At 40.6% G+C, this 27,878-nt stretch overlaps 2 protein-coding genes across 11 annotated transcripts; one reads left to right on the top strand and one right to left on the bottom strand.

Moving 5' to 3' along the window:
• Positions 1 to 73: 73 nt before the first annotated feature.
• LOC113022341 (uncharacterized) lies at positions 74 to 12,645 on the bottom strand. 3 transcript variants are annotated; one of them, XM_026167649.1, is made up of 4 exons: positions 12,288 to 12,645; positions 4,550 to 4,766; positions 3,876 to 4,025; positions 74 to 1,809 (listed from the first exon to the last, which is right to left on the bottom strand). In XM_026167649.1, the coding sequence occupies exons 3-4, from the start codon at positions 4,021 to 4,023 to the stop codon at positions 716 to 718; spliced, it is 1,242 nt and encodes a 413-aa protein (XP_026023434.1). In that variant the 5' UTR covers positions 4,024 to 4,025; positions 4,550 to 4,766; positions 12,288 to 12,645; the 3' UTR covers positions 74 to 715. The 3 variants fall into 3 exon arrangements, with proteins under 3 accessions (XP_026023434.1, XP_026023435.1, XP_026023433.1); XM_026167650.1 differs by lacking the exon at positions 12,288 to 12,645 and adding an exon at positions 8,809 to 9,220; XM_026167648.1 differs by lacking the exon at positions 4,550 to 4,766 and having other exon boundaries at positions 12,464 to 12,645.
• znf362a (zinc finger protein 362a) lies at positions 6,818 to 23,519 on the top strand. 8 transcript variants are annotated; one of them, XM_026167641.1, is made up of 11 exons: positions 6,818 to 7,879; positions 10,035 to 10,145; positions 12,652 to 12,825; positions 13,305 to 13,368; positions 15,521 to 15,761; positions 16,021 to 16,146; positions 17,785 to 18,109; positions 18,330 to 18,554; positions 21,029 to 21,107; positions 21,207 to 21,365; positions 21,459 to 23,519. In XM_026167641.1, the coding sequence occupies exons 3-11, from the start codon at positions 12,779 to 12,781 to the stop codon at positions 21,576 to 21,578; spliced, it is 1,386 nt and encodes a 461-aa protein (XP_026023426.1). In that variant the 5' UTR covers positions 6,818 to 7,879; positions 10,035 to 10,145; positions 12,652 to 12,778; the 3' UTR covers positions 21,579 to 23,519. The 8 variants fall into 8 exon arrangements, with proteins under 8 accessions (XP_026023426.1, XP_026023425.1, XP_026023428.1 ...); XM_026167640.1 differs by lacking the exon at positions 6,818 to 7,879 and having other exon boundaries at positions 9,739 to 10,145; XM_026167642.1 differs by lacking the exons at positions 6,818 to 7,879; positions 10,035 to 10,145 and adding an exon at positions 10,499 to 10,516.
• Positions 23,520 to 27,878: the final 4,359 nt, after the last annotated feature.

The following is a 27,878-nucleotide window of genomic DNA, read 5'->3' as shown; positions in this document are numbered from 1 at the left end:
CAGGTGTCCCTAGTGAAGTGGATAGTAAGTAAGCAGCTAACAGGTCACAGAAAGCAGAAACATGGCAAAGAAACAGAAATCACAGATTTAATGCTTCACGCTGCTTTTATAAAGTGATCATTTGTTCTATTTCAATGCGCAATTGTGATTGTTAACTTCCGAATAACTTGAATGATAAGTATTCAAGTTCACATACTTCAGCTTCAGTTGAATCCTTTGGAACAAACCTACAAAGAAAACCAAAAGAATTCCCGGTGTGCCCTGCAGTCACTCAGCATTTATTTATATGCAGCTTTAAACAAGCATTATGTGATGGAGCATCAGCAGACTCATATTAATTCATCCCGTTCATAACTTTCAAAACAGTGTTTGCGCCTGTATTAGTCTTATTTATACTGGAGTGGCTTGTTTTGTAACCCACTATGTAATGACAAATAGTGGCAGATCCCAAAGCTCTGAATAGTAAGGAGAGGCCTTCCAGCCATCTGTTCCAGTCGAGGTTTTTAGTGTCTTTCTACCAAGCACGCCTCAACCTGCCTCCTCAACAGCTATCAGCAGTTTCCACATATTACTCCTCACATGTGAATAGCTGCACGCAAATGTGCATTTGTGCTCTATTCAAGCCAGTGTTAACAGCCAAGCCAGCTGTAATCTGATGACTGTGTTGCAAACGGCGACCAATCAGGTTCCACTTTCTCTCCCCATTTGTTTGGCGTTAAATGAGTGTTTCATCACCAGAGGTAGACGTGTCTCTTGTGTTTGCCGCTATGTTTGATGAAAGTACAGATTTGATACACAGCTCCAGCAGAGTCTCAATAGTCCTGACGAGAACAACATTCACGCTTAGGTTGAGAGGCAGCGCAAATATGGAGAGCACACATACCAACCCTATCATTACATTCACCCCGAGGCTGGGAAAACCCCACTGTCGCCACCCACACCAGCTCCTGCACTGTGAGTCCACGTTTTCCTCTGTGATAAATGCCACAGATACATCTCTCCTTGCCATTTCTTGCTCCTGACTTCCCTTCTTTCCAGACAAACACATTGGGGAAATAAGGACAAAGTCTCCATGGTTGCATGTCAACATCTGCCAGCTGTTCCAGGCTGTATGAACAGTACAGCTGCTCTCTGTTTTCTCTGGGTCAACATGCTGTGCTGGCTCAGACACCAACATCCCTGGTTTTACAGGCTTGAGGGGTGCGGACGACTCTGGAATGAGTTCTTGGCAGTGACAGTCGCCTTTATTGAAGACTCTGAACATCAGCGAATGGCCTTGGCGTCTCCTTTGAAGGCCTGTGCTGCTCGTGGTCAGCAGGAGCAGAAGGAGGAAGAAGCCCATGGACCAGCAGAGATTTATGCCGCTAGGAATGGGGCTGAAGAGGCTGGGCAGACATCTGACAAGGGAGCTATTTGTGTGGAGACAGGCAGCAGCCCACACTTCCTCCAGCTTCCATTGCCCCCTGACATTGAGGGCGACAATGACCCACACTGACAGGCAGCAGAGGTAGCCGACAACATGAGACCGTATGTCTTCATCTGAGCCGCTGCTGTCTTCCTCTTCCTCCTCTTTCCCATCACAACACTGTCCATCAGAGCCTGCTGTCCGCCTCGCTGTCCTGAGAGGGACGACAACACAAGGCCACAGGAGTCTGATCACAGTCTCCACAGCGATCAGAGGTGCGGTCAGCAGCAGCACCGCTCCATAGGTTTGGCTGAGAAAGAGCAGGAAGCGCAGGGCAATAAAATCCCCTGATGGAGTCAAGTCAGTCAGCCAAGAGTCAAAGATCCAAAGGCAACTCAGAAAAGCTGCAGAAACACAAAACACAAAGAAAAAGTGTCAGAGTCAGTGGGTTAGATGACTGGATAAGACCAGGTAATTAGATATCACAAAGAAGAGAAAGGGTTGGTTTAATAAAGTAACTTAAAATAAATATTCTGCCATTTTATTAAAGACAAAGCTCTGAAAAACACTTCATCCTAATATAGGTGTAAGGTAACTCAGCCCGCAAATCATTTTTTATCCGAACACACCCCTCCATACAAACACAGTTTGACCGATTGAAGTATGAATAACTCGGGTAACTGTGTAGGAGTTCATGTGTCTTGCCTCCTAAACCACTGCCCCAGCCAAAACCAAAAGGACTGGTGAAATTTACATAAGGTCTGTTTTATTTATCTTTATTTTAGCAAACAATAGCATTTGCATCTCTTATCATGTAAATAAAAAGGCGTCTGGCAGCGAGTGGAACTAGTTCCAGGATCACTACATCTCACATAACAGCAACTTGCACATATTTATTATTCTAGAATCTGTCATTTGTTTTCTTGTTCTATCAGAAAATTGTGAAAATGTTCATCCGAAGTTCCAAAAGTAACAACAACAACCCAAACTCAAAGATTACAATAATTATTTAATCTGTAGCTCTCAGATGAAGATACAAGTTCATTTCCTTTTCCATTTTACTTACAGTGAACATGAAAAACACTTTTATATCTTTTTTAAATTCATACTTCTTTATTCTTCTCAAGTTTGTTTGGTAGATATTGCTGCTTTGATGTCTATTCACCTTATTAATATAAACATTTATTATAGATGAGGTTATTATAAATTAGATTAAACAGGCTCCCAATTAATTTACCAGGCATTTTGGTTCTTAAAGCTGATTAGACCGACTCAGGTCGGAGTTGTGAAACCACTGCTCGTATTTACCCGAGATCTCTTTGTACTAAAAAGAATGAGTTGTAACATGTCTCTGTTAAGAAACACCAGCTGCATTTCTTAATAGATACAGAGTTTCTTTTTTCCATGTTCAATAAAAGCAAATTATAGACAATAAAAGTACAAAAGTCATCACCTGTCAGAGTTTAGACCTCTTGCAGAAGGATATAAGGCAGGTTTTCAGATTTGATTGGACCATGGATTTTGAAATATTTTTGAAATATGGGAAAACACAGTATTTATGAAGTGCTGTTAATCTATGAATTGAGACCCCGCTGAAACATTTAGGAGGATATATACTCATTGACTTTGTCAAGTGTTACATGACTTTAAGATTTAAAAAGTTCAACAGTAAACAAATGTATTGAAAGTAAGTTTAAAGCAAACCTTTCCAACTTTTGTTTAATTTTTTGTGATGTAGAAAAACAGTAACTTCTCATGGCTCCTGCTGACTCCAGCATTTTGAAGCGTAGGGAGGGCAAAACATGCTTTGCTTCAAAATGCTCCTTCAGTCCTCACACTCTAACAGTTTAATCAGAAACCTCACAGAAATGTTTTCCTCCATCGACAGAGGCACCCATCCACAGTCCGCAGATTCAACAGCAAATGCTGCTGAAGCCTGAGCATTAATCCCATCCTCAGCCAGCAGATCCCAGGCAGAGCAGCTGCAGCTGTGATCAAAGCCTGTGGCTACATACTGCCACATCTCAGCCACTGGCAATAAATAAAACGTGTGACGTTTCACAGCATCTCCTTTCTGTTGTGTCTGCAGTGCATTTATTACAGAGAGTGAACTGGATCAACAAATTCACTATTTCTGTAAGGCCATCGAGGCATCATTATTCTATTTGATTCATTATTTGCTGCACCTATAGCCACGCCCAGCAATGATGTCACAGGCCTTGGGTAACGCCTGCAAATCACCATTGCATGGTGAGTGCTTAAGCCACTGGAGGTCAGTAAAACCAAGATTCTGCTGTGAGGTAAGGTTAATCTTAAAAAATAAAAATGATTTGGAAACTTGAACATACAGGTTGTTGGAAACACCTTCTGATATTTTAAACTAATTCAAGTGATTCAGTTTGTATAAGAGGGCTGTGGGGGAACTGGAAACACTGGTTAGAATCCTGCAGTGTCCTAATCAAGCCCTCACCTGTGACCAGGAAGTCTGTGAAGACGAGGAGGCAGCAGCAGCAGAAACTGACAGCACTGTAGGAGTCGGCCAATGAGGGCAGGAAGAGTAGACTGCAGGCCAGTTTACATGCACACAACACAGCCGCGCCTTCCAACACACCATCCATGGCTGAAAAAAACAGGGTTGACATATTAAAATGGCTTCTTGTCTCAGGGTGGAAGAATTCAGGGATGACAAATACAAACATTTCTGGAACATCTTGCAAAGTCAAATCTATGTTTTACATGGTCATTCAACTGCCAACATGCTTCACAGTCAATATTTAGTTGTTTACATTAACACTGAACCCTGGAACTGAAGGCTGTTTGCAAATGACTGAAAAGAAAATTCTAGGAATAGGTTCATGTCATGTCGGGTAAATATCAATTCTATTTACATTTTTTCCAAAATTATGTCTTTCAAAGGCAAGATAAGAAATAAATAGTAATAAATGCAGTTCACATTCAGTAATGTGAACAGGTGCAAATGTACAGTAAACTTTGCTGTGACCTGACTGCCAGCATGTCCACTTCCTGGCAATGAAACTGGTTTAACCTGTGTAAACACTCCCGCCACCTCTACCACACGGCTACAGGTGGAAATCTACAAGCACCAGATAGTATCAATCTACCACAAAGTTCATTCGTTCTTACCTGTGCACACGGGAGCCTACAGAGCCACATGTCAATATGAGCTTCAAATGCTTCATCCGCTTTCTTCGCCTCCCCTTTTGCTCCACCCTCAAAGGGGATAATGACCCTCCTCCTTCCTCCCCTTTGCCTCCCCCACCCCTCTCTGTGATCCCTGCACCTGGACAGTGGAGGTGAGAGAACTGCGAGGGTGTGGCGTTGTTTGTGCTGACGAGAAAACCTGTCGAACGAGTACGGAACCAGCAGGGTGTGATGCAAAGTGGGTGTATGTTTGCTTGTAAAGAAAACATTTCTGTGTCTTGAGCCTGTACATACTGCACTTTTGGTAGTTCAAAGGGTACTTTAAATGCATACATGATGCATGCAGTCTTATAAAGCTGGATTAAACTATAGGTCACTGAAAATAGAAATACAATTTGTTATTTATTACCTTCTCAATGCTATATTTTAATCACTTGATCCTATTTAGGCATCACAAGTGATTAGTTATTATACTGGTTTCCAGTAATGCTCTGTTTGTAGAGATATATTGGTCCTCTGTATCCAATAGATAGATAAATAATGTGGTATGCAGGGTCTATAAAATACTTGTGGTGAAAACTGCCTGATTACTTCTGCTCTTTTATATTGAGAAATGAAGTGTAAATAAAGTGCATCTTCATAGGATTTTATGCCCTACGCTTAGCTTTTAAAGCACATCAAGAGTAATAAATTAAAACACAGCACAGTTATCTTTAATTATATAGAAAGCAACTCACTGAAGCAGGCAGTGTGTTGATAATTTCTCATCAGCTACTGCATCTTTATCTTTAAAACCAATGAGGTCATTTTATAAACAAGCAAATGTTCTTGACAGGAATCCCTAACACAGCAACGTCACTGTGATATCCTTAGCAAAAAAAGAACATTTACTTTTCAGAAGGTCATCTTGTGCTCAGATGTTCATCTTGTCTTTAAAAATGCTGCACCACCAAAAAGATTTGTGCAACTTTGTTCTGAGCAGATAAGCTTCAAATGCTCAGGTTGAGAGTGGATTTTTCCCCACAGAAGCTGTGCTTTTGCATGATCCTCCTGCATTTCAGCCCCTTAAGGAACAGAGCAAGCTCCCAGACAGTTGAAAGCATGTGCAGACTAATTTTTTCCCCCCCAGTCAATCAGTCAAATGGCAGCAACTCTATGCATTTAAACCGACTGAAGAATGGGGATGAAAGATCAGGTTAACTTTGAACGTGCTGGGTTTGAATTTAACCCTTAATCAGACCCTTAATTATATATATATATATATATATATATATATATATAAATAATGGAACAAAAGGAAAATAATCTTGTGATGTCCTCCAAGGGCAGTCTAGGCTTGAAATTTTGACATCCATTTTAGTGGCTGCCTGAAAAGCCTATCATGTATTTTCTACCACTTATCCGGGTTTGTGTTTTGGGGGGCAGCAGTCTGAGCAGAGAAGCCCCAAGTTCCCTCACTATGACTATCTCTATCAGCTCATCAGGTGGGAACCTAAGTCATTTACAAGTCAGCTGAAAGATGTAATATCTTTAGGGAGTCCTGGGTTTCCCCCGTGGCCATTCTGCTAATAGGAAATACCTGTAACACCTCACCTATGAGGCGTCCAGCAGTCACCTGACTAGGATGCCTGGTTACCACCTGAACTGGCTGCTTTTGATCCGGAGGAGCAATGGCTTTATTCAGAGTCCCTCTGAAAGATTGAGCTTTTCCTTCTATCTCTAAGTGAGAGCCCAGATATCCTGAAAAATACAGTGAAGGAACCATCTAAACTTACAAAAGCGTTCCTAAAAACTGAGCCTATTCATGAGAGACCCCAACACCGATTTCTATGGCATAATAGTGTCATGATGTGTGTGTGTCAGAGGACCCCAAATGCAGACTTAAACTCAGGCAGACAGAACTAAAACTTCAAGCATAGTAGGAAATGGTCCAAAGAAAAAATTAATCCAGGAAACAAATACAAAACATGTTAGAAACATCTCGGGGTGGAATAACAAATACACTGACAAACGATAAGTAGAAAACTGGCTACTTAAATACATGTGGCTCCCCACGGGAAGTGAATATAGCTGGGGAACAACACAGGTGCAAACAATCAGGGAAACAAGAGGAAGTAAAAGTGAACACAAGACAGACAGGACAGATAACTATAGAGAAGCTAAAGCAGAAAGTGAAATGTGATAAATACACAGTGAAGTGTGTGTGTGTGTGTGTGTGTGTGTGTGTGTGTGTGTGTGTGTGTGTGTGTGTGTGTGTGTGTGTGTGTGTGTGTGTGTTTATCATTTATTTGTAATAGAGTACTCCCAAAAACTTTGATCATACAGGAGAAAAGAACGCTGGCGTCACAATTAGCTAGCTGTTAGACTGGGGTGTTAAATGTGATTTTAAATAGATGATGAAATACAAATGCATTTTCAACATCTTATGTAACAATAATGATGACATTTGCAAATTGAATTATTTCCCATAATAAATCAGCAACTCATTTCCAAACATTTTGCTTAGTTTAAATCAAAACAGGGTGAAAGGAACACTTTAGTTTGCATCTGACTAGGTGAGAGAATCCTTGGTGCCTCCCAGAAGACCAGGAGGAGGTGGAAGGGGGAAAGCGGTGGCATGGGCACCTCTGCTTTGGCTGCAGCCACCATGAAAAACAGCTGGATGTGTTAGTTAAGATAAATTTGTATGTATGTTGGAATTAAACTTTGAGGCAACAAACAAAAAAGGAAAAATGCAGCCATTACCTATGTTATAGTGTTATTCCTTGGCAAATATGAGCTGACCACATTTACTTTCAGCCCAAGTAAGAGCCACAAATGTGGAGTCAGAGATCTGCCAATTAAATCAGAGCCCACTGCTCTCTATGTGCACCTGCTTTGTATTTAGTGGCATTTGAATGCATTTTGTTTTCTCTGTCTGACTCATTTCAAAGATGGAAGAGGTGAAGTCCCACTGAGATATGCATTTTACATAGATTTGAATGTTTGTGTGTGTGAGCGCTTACGCTTATGCTAACAGCAAATATAGTTAAGAGGATGCAGAGAGTAAAGAGAGCTGCAGCATGTTAGTAAATGACACATTAAAGAAAATCATTCATTAAGGCTGCTTGTTGGCAGGTTAAAAACCCCAAGAATGCAGCAGTCCTGGACTAAATCATCTGATCTTATTAAGGCTCCGTTGTATGTTGCTGGATATTATTAGATTAACACCAAATATTCAGCCTACTTTTACAAGCAAAGACAAAAAGCTTGAAACATCAAGTGCAGCTCAGCGCGTCAAACAAAAATGGACCCCTACAGTCAACAGAAAAGGTAAGAAGCACACTCAGCTGTGTAAACAGTCTTATCAGAAAGTAAAGAACGACCGCCGGTGTGATATTGGCATAAAACAGTTTACAGCAATTAAATCACGAGCATGTGTGCTTTCAAACAATGTTTGTCAAATATAATCCATAAATGTGCCATGCTGTTTAAAAATGTTGGGATTGTCCCTTGAAATTCTTTTTTTAGAGAGATTTTTGTGTCAAAGCCAAGCTTACAATTCAGCATTTTATAGCATAAAGTATATGTTACACCTGCAGTAAAACATCACACTGAAGAACAGGCATCAATCTAAGCGCTTTAACTGTTATAAGCAAGTTGGTTTGCTCCACCCTGCCACAGGACTAAAGCTAACACTGATGGCTGTGACATTGTGCAGTGTGACGGGCTGGAAAAAAAGTTAAAGCAACACGGACAAATTTCTGTATGCGGTAAAAAATAAATCACTAAAGAAAATATTCACATTCATGTGCAAATACAGTTCAAAAATTTAATTTTACAAAAAAGAAAGAAAGAAAGCACTCCGTGGCTCTCACATCTGATCAAACAGACGTTTCACACAAGGAACAAAATCCAAGAAAAAGTGCTAATTACTACTATATGTGGTGCAAATGTAGCCATGCAGTATGTCATCACCAAGGGAAAAACAAAACAAAACAAAATAAAAAACAGACCAGCAGTAATTCTTCATTAGACTCTTCCAAACCTCCATCTGTCCACATACTCCACATACATCCTCCTAGTCACTCAGGACACCAAACCTGTCTCACAGGTACATCATAGACCATTGAAGGTTCTTATCTACATCCTATATTATTACTTCCTCGAGTATCCTAGCAACCAAATGGATTAAAAATGACCCACCTTACTAAAACATCACATTAACACATTAATTGTTTTGAAGCAAAATCCAAACTCACCACCTTTGAACTTGTCTCCTTCAAACTCATTTCTGCCCAGTGACAAAGAAACAGTACAGTGTTTTTGCACTTCACAGGATGGACCATGAACGCTATGAAAAAAAACACAAATCCTATTCTTATTTAAACAAAACCTTTGTTTGTAAAAACCGACAGCCCCATTTTCAGTTCAGCATGTCTGCTGCTAAAAACATAAAAGTCTGAGATTACTTCAATACATGCTAGTATTACCTCAAAGAAGAGTGAGAGGGCATGTAAAAACCTAAAAACATTAAATAATTAAATTACAATTTTTAGAAGATTCACTTCGTACTAATGAGCCCCTTTCTTCAATCACTAAAGAACCACACTGACATCTTGATGCACGCTCAATCATCCAGGTAAATAAATCTCCAAAAGTTGATTCTGTTCATCTGGATGTAGTTCCAGATGGACAGAATCAACTTTTGGAGAACCACACTGACAGTTTTATACTGCCTCAATCGTCCCCTTAAATAATGGATTGTACAATAAACCACCACAGGCATTACCTCCAGTAATAAATGACCAGTGGTAGTTTAGAGATGTCCCATTCCCTAATGTAAAGGGACTATGCTAAATATCTCCTGTTTTCATCATTGAGGCAAAACCTTCACCATCAGCTGAAGCCCTCTCTGTGGCAGCAGTGCCATCTCCTGCTGAGCTAAGCACAGAGCATATTAGCAGCCTGTCATGCTGCTGCTGCTGAGAGGATTACACTTCATATGTGTGCATGACCATCGTGATCTCCTACACACGGGCGCCAGCTTTTTACAGACCGTGTAGCAGATTACACCTGCATAGGGCAAATCCCACTGTTAGGCTGCGCACTTGTTACCCCACCTCTCTCTCTCTCTCTCTCTCTGATGGAGGAAAAAAACCGAACAAAACCAAAAGCAAAAATAAAAAAAACCTCAGCTGGACTTGTGTTTTATTATTTGTGTGCACACCTGTTCTCAGCGATGACACAAGAAAGAGACACCCTTTCATATGCAAATATATAATATAACATTAAATAAAATAAAATAAGATAAAATGTCTTACTGCCAAAACAATCAGTGCACAGATAAATGTGAACTTTTCCATTGTGTATCTAACGCTACAGCGCAAATGCGCACAACATCTGCGAGGAAACCAGAAGCCAGAAAATGGGTTAAAAAATCTGTTTGAGCGCAGTGTTTTTACATTGAACAATTCCTCGCCTGCAGCACCCAGAAGTGAACAGCAGGCGACCCGGAAGATTTGAAGTCCGACTGAGAGCGAGCAGAAAGAAGACTCTAATCCTTTTTTAAAAATTGTTTCCTTGCTCGCTGGTTCAGGTACGTTGGCCACTCGATGCAATTTCTCTGCCTCTTTTTGCTTTTTTTACCCTCCTTACCCCCTCTCTCTCCCGCTCACACACACACGCAGCTGCTCCGTGTCGCTTCGTCACCGTTTTTATTTAAGTCATGCAAAAGTTGGAATTACAAAAAAGCGCATTTGCAGCGCATTAATGGCGAATAATCACTTCGTTTTTCGGCCGCAGTGCCACTTAAAGCTTCCACGGCGCGTCAGGATTATCATCGACGTTTGGATTTATGGCTCAGCAGCTGCAGAGCATTCAGCAAAGGCATGATGATTGTTGTAGGAAGTGTCAGGGCTTTTTTTTTTCCTCCTCCCCGAGCCGGGCTATTCAAACCTGCAAATCAAAGTAAACAATCATTCGTACGCTTAATGCAAACATGCCGCTAGCAGATGCGTCGCAGCAGCGTTTAATCACATCCGGAGAATTATCTGCTTATAATATTCGGATCTGCAGAATATGGCGTCCAGTGCTTATAAAAATAAGACTGGGCTGCCATTTTTGTTTTCCTTTTGTCTGAAATTTTTTAATAAACTGTCTGAGAATGTGGGAGAGGCGGCGGACAGGCCGGGGAGAGCGGAGGATCGTGTCTCTCCGGAGGGAACGGCTCGTGTTTAAAGCTGCTCGGGTTAAGATTTGCACAGCGGATCCCTTTTTTGTTTTTAACGGAGAGTTAAAAAAGCAGAGCGGGTACAGAAATGGGGAAAGTTAACGCCAACTTTTGTTTCAGGGAAAGTTGGATTTCAATTTTTAGAGGCAATCTCGAAGTCTGATCTATTTTTAAAGCTGAAATATTGAGGTTTAAAGAGGATGTTCTGGATTTAAAATGTGCTGCCAGCAGACCGAGACTGACTAACCAACTGTGTGATCGTTAGACTCTAAAAATGTGCAGATATATTAGTCTACTTATTCAATAACAGTTCATGCAAAATTAACAGCATGAAGCATGTTTACCGTGATTGTTTTTGAAGCCTTATTAAAGCTTTAAAAGTCGAAGGAAAATGTTATTTAACCCAATTATTTAAGCTACAAAAGACCGCTTCATGATTTCTATTTTCTGGGTGTATATTCACACCCCTTTCTCTTATTAACATTGCTAATCTATTAATAAATAGTCATAATAACCACAAAGTATCACGGTATAAATATTAACGAACCCAAAATAGGGAACTTTAATCTGCCATGTCTGCAGCTGTAAACATGAACATGTTTAAAACCTACATTTCAGAAGGTGACAGGTCAGACCTTGTCACGGTAAAAGCCTAAAGCTGCCACATTAGCCTAGAAGTGTGATGTGTCCAAGTGCATCATATGATTTAATTAATTCATCACCTGCAGGAGTTTATTTCTTCTTAATAAAACCAGTAACATTTTAAAAGTGTCACAGTAACCTCAGAGTTTTAAACAGCATTATTAAGTGACGTTTCACGCTGTTGCATCGTGTGATTTTTTTTATTTTTTTATTTTAAACTTGAACACCTGGATTAACTTTTCTTTTGTAGCAAGAGTAACCATAGACTGGAAATAATTACACCTTTAACTTGCCATACTCAAGGTCAGATGCAGTACTACAAAAAATGAAACTAATCTGGCCAAAATTGGCACAATCAGTCCTTAAATGAGCAAAGCAATGCAGTCCTGACTGTATAGGACGTAAAAATTAACCTGCGGATTGACTGCTGACGACTTGAGCATTTCGCTGCTGTTGCATGCGTTTTCAGTGTGTCAGGATGTCGCGTCTGAAAGTGACACAAAGATGTCCGCTGCCAGACGGACTGCTAAACTGTGCCTGCTGCCTTAAGACAGAAATGGTCCGGGAACTGAAACGTATCCCCGCTGGCATCATTAGAGAAATATTTTGTGGGGTGCACTGTACGCTCGTACCCCTGAACATATCAGTTTTGTTTCTCTTGGCTCACTCATGTGGACTCTGTTCTGCCTCTGCTAAGCCAAACAGACTTAGGAATGGGGATGTGTGCCAAAGCATGCAATGCGAAATGTTTTAAAAAGAACTTCATACAGGGTTGAAAAGAGAAGTTATGGAAAGAAAGGCCTTCGGGTCAGGACTTGAGCAGTTAGTAACGTTCTCTGCCTGAAAAATAGGAGCGTTTCTGCCCACCTGGTCAAACCAGCTTCTCGATAAAGCGCTGCTAGGTTTGTGCTCGCATTGTGCCATCGTAGTCAACCAGGGAAGAAAACAATTAAGGTTAACAGCTGAGTCATTTACAAATGAGTGTAGCATGTTGTGTCTGTGAAGCAATACTTGTAGTCTGTGTTTATAATTGGATTACTGACCTTCTGGTTTAGGCACTGGCTGTCTTTTGGGTCTTGCTGTACTCTGTGCAAACTTTGCTCTGTTGCCCATCAGACTCTTAACCAGTCGGGGCCCCATGTGTCAAGGTGGAGACAGAAAAAGCGGGTGATTACGATCTGAGCCACTTTGCTTCTAACATTTCTGTTTTCTCTGATAACTGTTCCTCTAGCTGGCTGTCGTAATCTTGCGTGAGCCTCTCTCTCGGGCAGCATGCCCATCATGCTGACTTGTGGTTGGAGATCTTAAGGAAAAGCCTGACATCACCACCCCCCAAAAAAAAAGAAAAAACTCACCGAATGCAACTTGGAAGCATCCTCCCTGCTATCAGTGATGAAGATGAAGTGTGAGAAAACAGCATTTTCTCACACACTTTTCGGGAAGCAGGAGGACTCATACAGGGTTTCTTTGAAAATGCTGTCACAAGACTGGAAAAGATTATCTCAAATTATCACATCTAACAGTCAGCTGCTGCACGGGTGGAGAGCTACTGACACATGTTTTAACCGCTGTGTGCTACATGAACAACAGATCCACACATAAATATATATAGGACATCGTTTTACCAGGATTCTCACAACAGTGGGTTCAAACAAGATCAATCTGAGGAGCCGCAAACTGGTAATCAGTGAAGGGTGCTCAAAATAACTTCCTGCATTGTTATTTAAAACTTAAAAACAATCACTCACCTGTGGAACCAGGGATAAGGTATCACACGTAAATGTGGATATCCCTGTCTTGTAAGCTTGACTACAGATGTTTCCTCAGTCCTGAGCATTTAGAGCACCGTTCACCTTTTTTATAACCCCTATGTATTTATTTCAGGATGGCTGAACCCCGCTTTAACAACCCTTATTTTTGGCCTCCCCCTCCTGCCATGCCTGGTCAGGTGAGTGACTGTGGTATTCACCCTTGTTTCCAAACATCTTAACACTACACTCTACATGACTGTTTAGAATATTTTTTGTTTTTGTTTTAAAAATATATTTTTTTAAATGATCTAGACAAATAGAGCATTCAATATTTCATTTCTTCATAATTTGCTTCCAAAGAGCCAGGTGTTGTTGTAGTGTTTTAAATAGGTCTTGGGCAGTAGTTGTCCAGACTCTTAAAGTTGTTCTTTGGACCATGGCTGCGTTTTCACTTTTCAGTCCAGTCCTTGTACCTGACCATTGTCAGAGGAACAGATTTATGAATCAGTCAAGGTTAAACAAAGCACCAAACTCGAGCGATCAACCAGTGTGGTGTCTAAATATAACGATCTATGAAAAATTAAAACAGTTTGAAGGCATAAAACAGTATTTTTACACCAACAAGGTAATTCCAAAAGAGGTATTAACTGAAAACCTGGTATATCTTGGGTTTGTGTACAATGGAAGGGTGGCTGATGAGAAGTCATTCTTAAGGAGGGAACCAGGGAGAAAAAAAAAAACTTGTGTGTGTGTGTGTGTGTATATATATATATATATATATATATATATATATATATATATATATATATATATATATATATATATATATATATATATATATATATATATGGCAGAGATCATGATAAAGGTGGAGAGGTGAGTGTTTACAGTCATGCATAAAATACAGTGGAGCATCTTTCGTACTTTGGTGCTACATTTTAGCCAGTACTGTTGCAGATCTTGTCAAAATTGATGAATTATGAATGCAGTTGGCTGAACCACCATGCAATACCAACTGGAAAGCATTTCAAAGTCTGACAATGATCCCAAACACACTGCCAATGCATTAAAAGAATACCTGGATATAAAAACTCAGTGCAACTCTATCAGTCATAGATTGGATTGGTCTCTCCAGAGCCCATACCGCAACAATATTGAAGCAGTGTGAAATCATCACAATAGAGACTAGAAAAAAAAGGCAGCCAACACACAAAGAAGAGCTTTGAATGTCCTTGAAGAAGTCTGGAGAACTATTCCTGAAGACTACTTAAAGAAAGAAAGCTTGCCTAACAGTTCAGGTTGTGAATGGCAACCTTGAAAATTAAACACTGCCTTGGAAAATATTTGCCTTTAAGCTTGTTAGAAATGTACACTTAAAAAAAAGTATGTTTTACCTTTATGCTAGCACGTTTTAGTAAATCACCTTGCCTGTATCTATTTTCCTAGCAAAACATACAGAAATGAGGGGCAGCTTAAGATGTTTGCACCTTACTGCACTTGGAAACATTTATTAGTTTTTCTGACATAATTAAATTTTAATATTTGTTTGTTAAATATAGAGCTACAACCAGAAAGTATTTAGCTTAGCCTAGCATGAATTTTTCTTTTTTTAAAAAGCACATAACTAGTGTATGTACAGTGATTTAAATAAAAACATGAGCACAACTAAATCCTTAAATGTTGATATGTAATTCGATTAACCTGGGGAAAAAACAATATTTAATATTTAAAAAGCTGTGATTTTGAAGGTGGTTAGCACTGAAATATTTTATAGCTTAGCATTGTGTGGCTAAGATATACACATAACTTCGGGTAAAACTACATTCTGATTTGTTTTCATGTTTGTTTGTTTTTTATTTATTGCAGTTAAACAGGTGTGGCTTGTTGGGGAAAAGCTTTTTAATTTGGAGAGAGCTAGGCTAGTTTTTTATTTTTTAAAACATTTTTTCCATTCTTTAAGCTAAGTTGTGCTAACTGCCGATTCGTTTTGGCAACACAGTTAGCATAAATCTTCCCATCTGAATACTGTCAATAAAATGAATATAGAGAAAGTGTAAGTGTATGTTTAAATAACAGTCATACAAACCTTGAAACCAAGGATTGTTGAAGATCACTCAGAGGAAGTCACGTTTTATTTTTAATTTTTTTCTGCATTATTCAGTAGCTACTACCTATTTGGGCTTCTTTCTGGTTTTAAAAATCATTTTTTAAAAAGCGCCTCCAAAGGGAAATGGCTGGAAATGCATGTAATATCAGGTGTTAGCCACAAGAGGGAACCATTTCCTTATGAACTGACTGACTGAACTGATGGCTGTTTTCTTGTCACAAATGTTGTTTTCTGGCTGTCAGCTGGATAACCTAGTATTGATCAATAAAATCAAGGAGCAGCTGATGGCGGAGAAGATCAGACCGCATCATCTGCCCCCTGCTTCAGCCCCTTCCCAGCAGCCTCTATTGGCTACCTCCAGCCAGCCAGAAGGCGGCCAGCATGGGATATCCAAAGCCCAGCAGATGCCTGTTCTTCACAACCACAGCCCATCTCAGCCTGATATCGCCCTGCACGCCCGCCCTGCCTCCAGCTCAGTCACAGGTACTCCAGCGCTAAGTACACACCAGTTTCCTTAGTCTCCTGCAAAGAGTCATTTGCCTCATTAAAGGCTAATATAATTAGTAATGAAAAGTCTATTCACATGTCCACATATCAGGAAGTTACAGTTATGTAAGGGCGCACATATATGTGTGTGTATTCTTCAAATTTGGTGAAATTTCTTTAATAATTTTACTGTAATGTCATTTCATTGCATTTAGTCTGTAATTACACAGGCTGTGTGTGTGTGGTTGTCTTTCAGGCCGTATTCTTGGAGATGTAAACTTGAATCTAGATGACAAGGCAGCTATAAAAGCCAGAGGATTATGGGAAGACTGGCATCTGCGTCAACTCATAGATCATCCTTCCAGAACAAACCACGTCTCAGGTAACCATGCAGATTTCTGCAGATTTTATTGATTATTTAGAATTACAAACATATTTATGGGTGTGGCTGTAGCTCAGGAGGTAGAGCAGGTCAACCTAATCGAAAGGTTGGTGGCTGGCTGGTCCAGTCTCCATGCCAAAGTATCCTTGGTGAGATACAGATCTCCAAGATGCTCTCGGTGTATTCATCTTGGTGTATCAAGGTGTATAAATGTTAGCTAGAAAGCATTTAGGTTCAGAAAATGTGATTGAATGAATGGGTGTCAATGAGGCATATTTTATAAAGTGCTTAAGTTGAGTAGCAAAGTGTTCGATAACAGCCATTTACCTTTTACCATATTTACAGAGCTAACTTTAAACACTAAGATTTCACAGCTTTATAATGAATACATTGTATTTTAAGATGAGAGAATTTAAATGGATGGATGGATGTGGACAATGTGAGCAAAGCCACATGGTAACCTAAACTAAGGAACTGCAGTTTAAACTCTACCTGTGCTCTTAAGCACCCGCAGACTGGGATATTTATCATTGTAAAATGGATCAACTAAACTCAGATGCAGCATCAAGTTATTTCCATTTGATTGTACATGCAAATTTATAGATTTTCTGTGGCATGCTACAACGTGCAGCATTATTGTGTCCAGGTGCCTAAACTGTGTCACGGCTTAATGAAGTCATGCCAGTCCTATTGCCAGGCAAATAATACTTGTGTGTGCAGTCCTGTGAAAAAGTGGAAACACTAGTACACTTTTACTGCTTCCATGTGAAGTTAAAGGGTAAGTAGAAACCAGGTGCTGCTAATATGTGAATAATTGACGATCAGCAAGTGAGAGCAGCTCTATAAAAGTAGAAGTTTTGTTGGTTTGCTGGTCTGAAGCATTCAGGTATGTGTGTGAACACAAGGCCACATTCCTGCCAGGAGTGGATGTCCCAGCAAATTCACCCCGAGGTCAGACCGTGCAATGCTCAGAGAAACTGAACTAGCTTGAAGGATTGTTGGAAGAAAACCTCTATTCTCTGAAAACAACATAGCAGCACACCTTAGGTTTGAAAAGTTGCATCTGAACAAATCAGTCCTGAAACAAAGTGGGGATGTTTGACCATAAGGCACAGTATTTAAACACACTCCCCTCATAGCAACTGTCAAGCATGGTAGTGGAGGGGAGATGATTTGGGCTTGTTTTTCAGCAAGAGGCACCTTGAGGTCCTAAAGTCAACTATGAGCTCCTCTGTATACCAAAATATTCCAGATTCAGCAACGGGACAAGATAGATCACGAGCAGAGCAGCAACATCTACAACAGAAAGGCTGAAAAAGAAAAAATCACAGTGTTACAAAGTCCACACCTCAAAATTTTGTGGCAGTACCTTAATTTCACCTCAGCGAACCGAAGACACACTGTAAAGAAGAGTGGTGTCAAAGAGAAAACATTTAATTCAAGTTATTGGTGTTAAAGGTTGTTCTACAAGCTAATGAATCACTAGACAGATGCTATCTTCACCGTTAAATGAAAATGAAACATTTGGAGACCCCAGGAAATATGAAATATCTTTTAATATCTATTTGATCCTCTCTGGATTTATGCCAGCTGAAAGGTAAACGCTTTGCAATCATGTCTTTGTCTTCCATCTGTTAGGTGTGGCGCTGGCATCCAGAACAGGCAACCTAAACACCTCGGAGATCATCACCCCCACCACGCCCACCTCAAGCAGCCACAGCCGGCTGGGTGGAGCTCCCTCCCCTCACCTCATCTCAGGGTTGGCCGGCCACGGCATGGAGCCTGGGAAAAACAGCGGTGGACTCGTGGGACTCCTCGGTCCTCCTCCAAAGCAGGAACGAGGACGCAAGAAGATAAAGGCAGAGAATGGGTCATCTCTTTTGGTGGTGCCCTACCCATTTCTAGCCTCAGGCAACGACCAGTCGTGCATCACCATTGCTGCCAAAGAGGGAAAAACCTACAGGTAGCAAAAGACCTGCATTTACAGCAACTCATTAGTATTAATTAATTAGTATTAATTAGTATTAAGTATTAATACAAGAAAGAGCTTCCTCATAGCTTTAACAGCTTCCTCACGGCGTTAACATGCAAAGGGGTTTGGCGACACTTCTGCTGTTTTTTTTGAAACAATGGGGGTTGGAAGAATATTCACAAGTGCATCTCTGTTTCTGTTTTTGACGCAGGTGTAAAGTTTGTCCGCTGACCTTCTTCTCTAAGTCAGACATGCAGATTCACTCCAAAACACACACAGAGGCGAAGGCTCACAAGTGCCCTCACTGCACCAAGTCCTTTGCGAACGCGTCCTACCTAGCCCAGCACCTGCGCATACACCTGGGCGTCAAACCTTATCGCTGTACCTACTGTGAGAAATGTTTTCGCCAGCTCTCCCACCTTCAGCAGCACACCAGGTCTGAAATGTTTACAGTGTATTTGTGATAGTTTGTTTCGCAATTATGTTGTCATCTTCTAAAAGCACAGGGAACATAAATGCACGAGTCCTATTTTAACGTGACATCTGGATCTTCCCCTACAGCTCAGTGTTTCCTAATGAGGATAATCACTTAATATTACAACAGGAGAGAAAATATATGCTTGAACTTGACATATTTATTTTGTATTTAACGTGAACTGGCTCTATAAATAATGGTAACTTGTAAGAACAGGAGCTGACGTTTGAGCCTGTTGTGCAGCCCGGTTTTCAAAAAGATTGGAATTCTCTGTGACATGTACAAATAAACATTCATTTTATTAGCTTTGACTGTTCAACTACTTCTCTGAACAAACATTACTTTTGACCTTGAAGCAGATGAGCTTATAGTAGAAGAAGACCACACCAGATGCCACTCCTGTCAGCTAAGAGCAGGAAACTGAACTTCACCAAAACTGGACTACAGTGTATTGGAATAAATATTGTCTGGCCTCAGATTCATAAATTCTGATATGACATCGGGACTGTAGGGTAAGAATTTGGCATAAACTATGGTGTAATGGTGTGAAGGATATTTCCCTGGCATGGTTTGGACCCCTTAGTCCCATCTGTACTTAGATGCCTACTTTCAGCAGGATAACACACCATTACACAAAGTTCAAATCACCTCAAACGAGCATGACAGTGAATTCACTGTACTCAAATGGCCTTCCACAGTCTCCTAATATCAATCAAATAGAGCAACTTTGGGGTGGCAAGATTGGCATCGTTGATGTGTAGCGGACAAATGTGCAGCAACTGTGATGCTCTCATATAAATATGGTTCAAAATCTCTGAGGAATGTTTTCAGTACCTCGATTAATCTATGCCGTAAAGATTAAAAGCTGTTCAAAGCAAAAGGGCAGCCAACCAGGTACAAGCAAAGAAAAGAAAATGCATCTTTTTTTAAACTCATTTAAACTCTGTATTTAATTTAAATAGTCCCATGACAACATAATAAAGCCAGACACTAAGAAATAGTATAGTTTTCTTTTCAATGTTCATTATGAAGTTTGATGCAAGCAACAAAAGAATGAAAAGTCGTGTAATACTAAAAATGAATCAACTGATGGAAAATCTCAAAACTAATTAGCAAGAAGTCATGAACATGATTATATAGAGAGCGTCCACAAGAGGCAGAACCATCAGAAGTCTACATGGTTTTAACATGACGTGAGAGTAATGGGTAAGCTAAGTGTGTTGAACTTAGAGATTTTCATGTCATGAAGGCAGCTTCATTTTTCACCTTGACAGATAATTACATGAACTTATACTGAACACGTACTTTGGACAAGAGAAGATTATGGTCACAGTTTCTCTTTGCAATCAGCTGTAAATAAATAAATAAATAAATGCAGAAACAACCAAAATATATAAACCTCGGGTGTCAATAAAAGTAATTTTCTAGGTAATAATATTCCAGCAAAAACATTTGCAGGCTAAAGTAATTGCATTGAACTCACTTGAAATTGCCTTAAATTCATTAATTGAGACCGGTTCCTTAAGTTTTAGTTGATTCTGCAGCTGATTCAAGGAGAAAGAAGCTGAAAATTTGATTGCTCTTTTTCCAAATTCAGTACAAACCTTTGGGGAAAACTAAAGGAATAACCAATAACTTCTCACATTATTAATCTTTGGTTCTTTAACACCGCGTGTCTCCTGTCCCGTCTTCCTTGCCTCATCCCCAACCGGCCGCAGCGGATGGCCGCCCCTCCCTGAGCCTGGTTCTGCTGGAGGTTTCTTCCTGTTAAAAGGGAGTTTTTCCTTCCCACTGTCGCCAAAGCACTTGCTCATAGGGGGTCATATGATTGTTGGGGATTTCTCTATTTTTTTTTTTTTTTTTTTTTTATCATTATAGGGTCTTTACCTTACTGTGTAAAGCACCTTGAAGCAACTGTTGTTGTGATTTGATGCTATATAAAGGAAATTGAATTAAATTCAACTTTTTGGTGAATGTAAGTCAGTGAGTAAGATGTGAACAAATCAAGAATAGCCTTATAAATGAGTTACCAGTTCATGACATGACAAAGGAGACCACCCAGCCTGACCAAACAACACAGTATTAAATAAGGCTTCTGAGGACACATGCATATACGTCACATCGCCATCATCAAGTACAGACCTAAAAGTGGAAAGAAGTCTCTTTCTTGCTTCAAAGGAGAGACTTTATTCTAAAGGTTGACCATTCTTTCAAGCATCTGTGTTGCTTTTTGCTGGCTTTTTTTTTTGTTTGTTTGTTTTTTTCCACTTTCCATGACCGAATTAACCTCACTGACGACACTTATTATTCATTGCTGTGCAGACGTCCTTGTAACTTGAGCAATCATTTGAATTCATTCAAAACTAAGTAGATTGCAAACATCTGCAAGCTGCCGGCTTCCCGTCTCACCTGTTGGTTCATTTTTCTCGTTTCAGAATCCACACAGGGGATCGGCCTTATAAATGTGCCCATCCTGGATGTGAAAAAGCTTTTACGCAGCTGTCTAATCTGCAGGTAGGTAAACATGAACTCTGACGTACTTTTTTTTTTTTTTTCCCCTTAAACTTGCCTGATGACCATTTGGCTTTGTGTGCGTGTGTTTTCTCTCTAAAGTCTCACCAGAGGCAGCACAACAAAGACAAGCCCTTCAAATGTTCCAACTGTTACCGTGCCTACTCAGACTCTGCCTCACTTCAAATCCACTTGTCTGCACATGCCATAAAAAACGCCAAGGCCTACTGCTGCAGCATGTGCGGCAGGTCGTACACCTCTGTGAGTTCAAAATCCGAGTTTTAAGCCTCAATTTTAAGCCTCAATTAAGGGGCAACGGTCACATCTAAATAGCTTTCCTCTGCTTCTTCTCAGGAGACCTACCTTATGAAACACATGTCTAAACACGCAGTGGTGGAACACGTGGTGTCTCATCACTCCCCTCATCACAGGACAGACTCTCCCGCCATCCCTATACGGATCTCCCTCATCTGAGCCCTTCACGCGTCTCCTGCCCTCCTGTTTTCTGTGACATCGTCACTTTGGTCCTCTGATGAACCACACAGCCCGCTACTGGGATCCAAAAAAATGTGCCAGATTGCCAGTATTTTGTGACGAGGTGCTCTTTTATTGAGTATATCCTCCTGTCCTTCCTTGCTGACCAGACAGTATTATCGGGGGCATCCAAAGATGATTTCTCAGCACTTTCCGGCCTGAAAATCACAGGCCTAAAATTTCATTTTTCTATGTGACTTCACAGGAAAAAAAAATGCTCCAGGCAGCTACATGGAAAACCTTTTTAACCTTTTTTTTGTGTGTTTCACAGATTTATTTGTCTTTTTTATACAGTCCTTTACTTTCTTTACTCTTTACAAAATAAATATATTTGCATCAGAAATAGTCTTCCATTAGCTGAGTGGCCAAGTTAACATAAAAGTGAATGCTTATATACTGTGTAGCTATTCATGTATATCGTGCCACTTCTCATGTCAGCTTCGTCAGCAACGTTTCATCAACCACATGACCGTAATACACACATCTTATTATTCTTATTATTTTCAGCCTGCTGCCAAGTTCAATCTGAGCCGCTGTGACTCATTATCAAATTTAGTTTTTAATTCTTTTCTTCTTTTTTTTTTAATTTTAGTTTTTGTATTGTTAAACGAATATGCTCAAAGCAATCCTGGAGAACTTAGTTTAATCTGGTCAAGGTTTAAAAGTTATGAATGATGAGCACTGTTATAAATTGTCTCATAAAAATATACTAAATAAACCTCCAAGCCACTGAAAAATGAAATAGAAGCTGTCATACAACGAATGCAAGAGTTTCTGCATTCAGTAGTGTTACAAATGCAAGGAACAATGTTTCATTACTCCACCCATAAAAGGCAAAATACCAAAAACAGCCCTCACGTGATAACCTTTAATCACTCTAGCTTTCAAGGTTATCTTCTATTTCACCTCTGAGTCACTTTCTGTGCTTCTGTTAACTTTAGATTGCTCCCAGGACCTGGGAGTAAACGGTGGACTGAATTTCACTCATTTACTCACAAGTTAAATGTTTTGGGAAACAAGTGCACATGCAGGGGGTGGAGGGCAAACACTGGTGGGAAACTGCCGTGTCTGCAATGCCCCATGGGCTAACGTCACAGTTCAGGTTGTTTACGCTGAAGATTCTAGATGTCTCTCAGAAAGTGACTGTAAAGCTCTGTGTTATGAATTGAAGGCTTATGGTTAAAGATAAATGAGTATGCTCCTGGTCATGCTCTCAACCTGATGCGCCACCTTGGGGCATGAATACCGTGGACTGTTCCGCTGAACACCAAGATGATGCTCAACATAGAAGTCCATTTGACACAGAACCTGCACATGTATGTGTGACTCTGATGGGCAGTGCAAATGGAAAATGCAAGATGGAAGCAGTACAGTGCTTCACAGGGGCCAAATTTAAAATCAGAGGTTTTTGCTTCTTATGGGTGGAGTTAAAAAATGTTATATGTTGTAACCCAAACATGTGTTACTCTCAGTTTAAGTTAAAACTGAAAAAATGGCAATGTATAATCACTTATCTTGCCAAATTTATATTTGTTTGTGTGTGTGTGTGTGTGTGAGTGTGTGTGTTGTGCGCTATTTGTTTTGTCTGTTTTGTATTTAATCTGGTCTTAAAATAAACCAATGTGGTGGCAAGACTTCCACCACCATTATTTGACAATAAGCTTTTTCCTTCTTGGTTGTGTAATCAAAGCATCAGCCTTATTTGAATATGTATTTTTTTAATTGATTTATGAATGAATATTTTGTCATTTTATATGCATTTAAGCCTTAATTTAGTTACAATTCTACATTTCATTTTGTTGTTGGCTTTACATTTGCCTTTTATGTTATAGCATGACGTATACTGTAAATAAACTATACCTACTGTCAACCCATTTTAAATTAAATAGTTGTAAAAGTCTTTTTTCCCCTCCCCTCTTCGCTTTTGTGGTTGCACATAAACAAAATAAGCAAGAAAAAAAGACTTCCAGTGACAGAGGTGGGGAGGAATGAGTCGCAGGAACTCAAACTCACTCACTTACAGGAGTCCTTTAGGCATATAGGTCACCTGCTCAGAGCTAGGTGAACCATAGTGGAACTGAGCAAACATTGCACGTTTAGTCCAATACAACAAAGTTGTGACTGACTGTAAACTAATGAAAGAAAATACTGTACAAGTCACCTTATCAGTGTTCATAGCAAAAGTCATGTCACACTGGTCCATTAGACCAACTTCTCTGGTAAACGTGTTTGTAGGGTGTCGATTTCACACCACTTATTTTGTTCTTCACACTTTAGACAGATGTCGACTTTGTTTTTGTAACTTCCTTTAAAGAAAAAAAATGGTTTAGGGCTGTTCAAAAAGAAAATAAAAGTGCAGCTGAATTTCTTTAGTGACAACTGCGGGGGCATGTCTCAAACTACACATTGTTGTTGATGCAAACAGGAGCAAAGAGCTTGTATTTGCATTATGAGTTTATGAAATTGATGTGGAATAAAATCAAGAAAGTGCAGTTGTACAACTAAAGTCTCTGATCACTGTGAGCACTATCATTGTGTACTTCCAACTTCACACAGTGTGCAATGAAGTTGCTTCCAGACAGTAGTCACTTTATGCTTTGAAATGTGACTTTTCCAGTTGCTCTTATGTCTGTCCTGGCAATTCTGATTAACTACATTCACACTCATTTGTATTTCAGTTGCTCCCAAAAAAATGTTCCAAACCCAACTAATGAGACAAAAGGCTGAAATGTAGGAGCACAGTCTGGTTGAAAAGAAGATGATGCTTTAAGCTGTACAATCGTCTTAAGAATAAAAAGAAAAAAAACAAACATTTTTTCAGATGCCATGGCGGAGCTGAGGCACCTGCCGGTGATAAAGTTGGGAGAGGGAGGCTGGGCAAACCTTTCAAGCACATGTCCTACAGGAGATGTTAACAGACAGCATCGTGATTGGGATAATAACAATAATCAGGCCTACACTGTTATGTGTGGCTGTGTGCAGACAGGAATAGGACCCAAGGTGCAGACTCCGGAGACAGTCGTGAACTCAAAACAGCTTTAATGTAAAACTCAAAATATAACATAACTGGAAAAAATCAAAATAAACTTTAAACCGGAGGACTGACAGAACACACAGCTAGGTAAACGGTAGATCGCGACACAGACACAGAGAAACACAGGGCTTAAATACACAGAGGGAGCAATCAGGGAATGGGTAACAGGAGGGAAACACAGCTGGGGCAAATCAGAACTGACGAGACAAGGAAGCGTCAACTGAACACACTGAATGGTAAATGGCCTGCATTTGTATAGCGCTTTTCTAGTCCCTAAGGACCCCAAAGCGCTTCACACTACATTCAGTCATTCACACACACATTGGCGATGGCAAGCTACATTGTAGCCACAGCTGAACAAAGACACAGACTCACATGCAGGCACTACAGAGGGAACAGAGACGTGGGACCAGGGCAGACACAGACACTGACTGGACACGGGGATATAACAACTAAGGATACACAGAGACGCGAACTAGACAAGGGGATACAGCTGACAGGGGAGACAGAGCAACTAGAGAAGACAGACATAAACCAAAAGACAGAACTCTAACAAAGAAACAGCAGCATCACCGCCTGCAGCATCACTGCCTGGTCCCGCAGCTGTCACGCCTTCATGCGAGCCTGGTCCTGCCTCGCCTGTGTGTCTTCATCCTCGCCTGGTCCTGGCTCACCTGGTCCTGCCATTGCTACACCGTCCTCAGGTCCAGCTCGGCCTGTACCACCTCGCCTTTGCTGGCTGCTTTCCAGGCCTCTAGTTGGATGACATGGTCATCGAGGTCGGCCTTCTGAACGAGGTCGTCGCCCCTGCTGCCTTCCACGTGGCCGGCCTCCGGACCTGTCCTGTCGCCGCCGCTGGCTTCGCGGCCGGCCTCTGGACCTGCTTTGTCGCCGCCACTGCATTACACGTGGCCGGCCACCTGATTGGTTTTGTCTGTGTCGCTGCTGCTGCTGTCCACATGGCCAGCCCCCTGAACTGTTTTGGCCCTGTGCTGTCAACCTCCGGGTCGACCCCCTGAACTTTTCTTGGACTTGTGTTAAGCTCCAGTCCAGTTTTGTTTTGTATCAATGATGTATTCCTGGACTCTTGAGTTCTTGAATAGTTTTCTTGTTTTATGGACTATTCTGGACTCTTGCTCCTTGTTTTTTGTTTTGTTTCTTTTTGTTTATTTTGAAGGATTGTGTCTTATGTCAGTGTCCAGCTTTGCTCCTCCTGTCTCGTTAGTCCTATTTCTCCCAGCTGTGTCTCCCTCCGGTTGCCCATTCCCTGATTACCACCCTGTGTATATTAGCCCTGTGTTTTCCTGTGCTCAGTGTCGCGTCGTACCCTCAGATCCTGCCTGTGTGTTCCAGTTTGCGTTTTCATGGTTTGATTTCTGTTTTTGTTTGGTGCCAGCAATAAAGCTGTGGTCCTCAGTTACGTTTCCGTCTCAGAGTCCTCCATTTGGATCCACATCTCCACCTGTCCGCACACAGAGACCTGACAAATGTAGCCTCATGGGCAGTGTAAGCTATTAAGAATTGACTGTACACTGTGTTCGTGTTTTCCTCCGAAACCTGTTGGAGCAGCCTTTCACCGCCTCTCTCTGTCTCTCGCTAGCAAAGTTGACCCAGACAAAGTAAAGCTAGTTTTCAATTATTAGCCCGACACACAACCCGACGTTTTAGCCAGAGGTCCCTTTACTACGGTAGGGAGCCGTGGACCTTTTTTCTATCTGCGCCGAACAGTTTTCTTTACGAGATCCCTGCAAAAATCACACAGCAATAGTCCTGTAGTTGTAAAAAGCATGATAATATATTAAGTAATCCAAAGTATTCAGAATACGTTACACTTATTGAGTAACATAACGGAATATGTGTATAGGATAAAGGTCTAATCATCTCTTAGTTTATCCAGATTGCACAGAGTGTATATTTGTTAATAATTTGAATCATTTTGACATCCGGCTGAAGCTTTAAGTTAGCTAGCCTCGCAGCTGTGTCATATTGATTATGTATTTTTGCAGCATATGTGGAGAATCGGTTCAGTCCGTGAAAGCTTATGTTTTGCATTGCAGACTGCATCGTAATGAACCCCGGTGTATTTTTAAATGTGTTGAAGTAAGTTGTAAGCAGGTGTTTTCTGGATATGCTGCTTTAAAGTCTCACTTCTACTGCCACCACACTGGTACCGCAACTGTTTCTCAGAATGCTACCGTAATGGGTTTGAATTGCACTGTCTCACTTTGTGAATGCCAATGTGAGGGAACTAAAGCTTTGATTGCTCACTTACAGGAACACATAGAAGAGGGACGGCATGTAACTTGTCCAGTGAGAGGATGCCAAAGTGAGTTCTCTGTAAAATCTACATTTACCTCCCATATGTCTAGAAAACACAAACGTTAGGAAAATGTGATTTGTGGTTTAAACAAAGATACTCTGAGTCCATCTACAAGTGCCACCATACACATACAGGAAGGTGCCAGTGTATCAGATATAGAAGACCCTGGTATGGATGGGTCTAATTTCAGTGACCTGTATCTCAGACATGCATGTATGTTTTACATTAAACTACAGGGACAGCATCTTCTGCCAGCATCTACCATTCAAACCATTGTTGAAGAAATACAAAATATACATGAATTGGGACAGATGTATACATTGAATAGACTAAGGTCATTCATAGCCAGGGGAATGGCCCATATGCTATAAGAACAGCATTGGGTTGGGTCATAAGTGGGCCCATGGAAGATGGTAAAAGCAACTTGGACAGCGAGCACCCACCAACAGTTGTAAATAGGATATCTGTTTGTAAGCTGGAGGAAATGTTGAAAAGTCAATATAACTATGACTTTAATGAAATGGTTACAGAGGAAAAGGGTTTGTCAAGGGAGGACCTTAAGTTCATGAAGATCATGGAAAAATCTGCAACAATGGAAGATGGACACTACTGTTTGAAGTTACCTTTTAAAAAGGATAACATAAAGATGCCAAACAATTTCTCCATAGTTAAACAAAGATTGCAAAGTCTACAACGAAAACTTCTCAACAATGAACAGTTGCATAAAGAATATAAAAACTTTATGGACGAGATGATAAGAGACGCACGTAATCGGCGTCAGGTGTGTCATTGAGAAGGCAAACAGTTTGTGACCGTTGCGCTGTTATGCTAAGTCGATACGGAATAAAGAACAAAAAGGACAAGATACATACTGCTGGAATTATTG

Source organism: Astatotilapia calliptera, chromosome 5 (genome assembly GCF_900246225.1).
Source record: "Astatotilapia calliptera chromosome 5, fAstCal1.2, whole genome shotgun sequence".
NCBI lineage: Eukaryota > Metazoa > Chordata > Actinopteri > Cichliformes > Cichlidae > Astatotilapia > Astatotilapia calliptera.
This window is presented reverse-complemented; position numbering and strand designations above follow the sequence as displayed.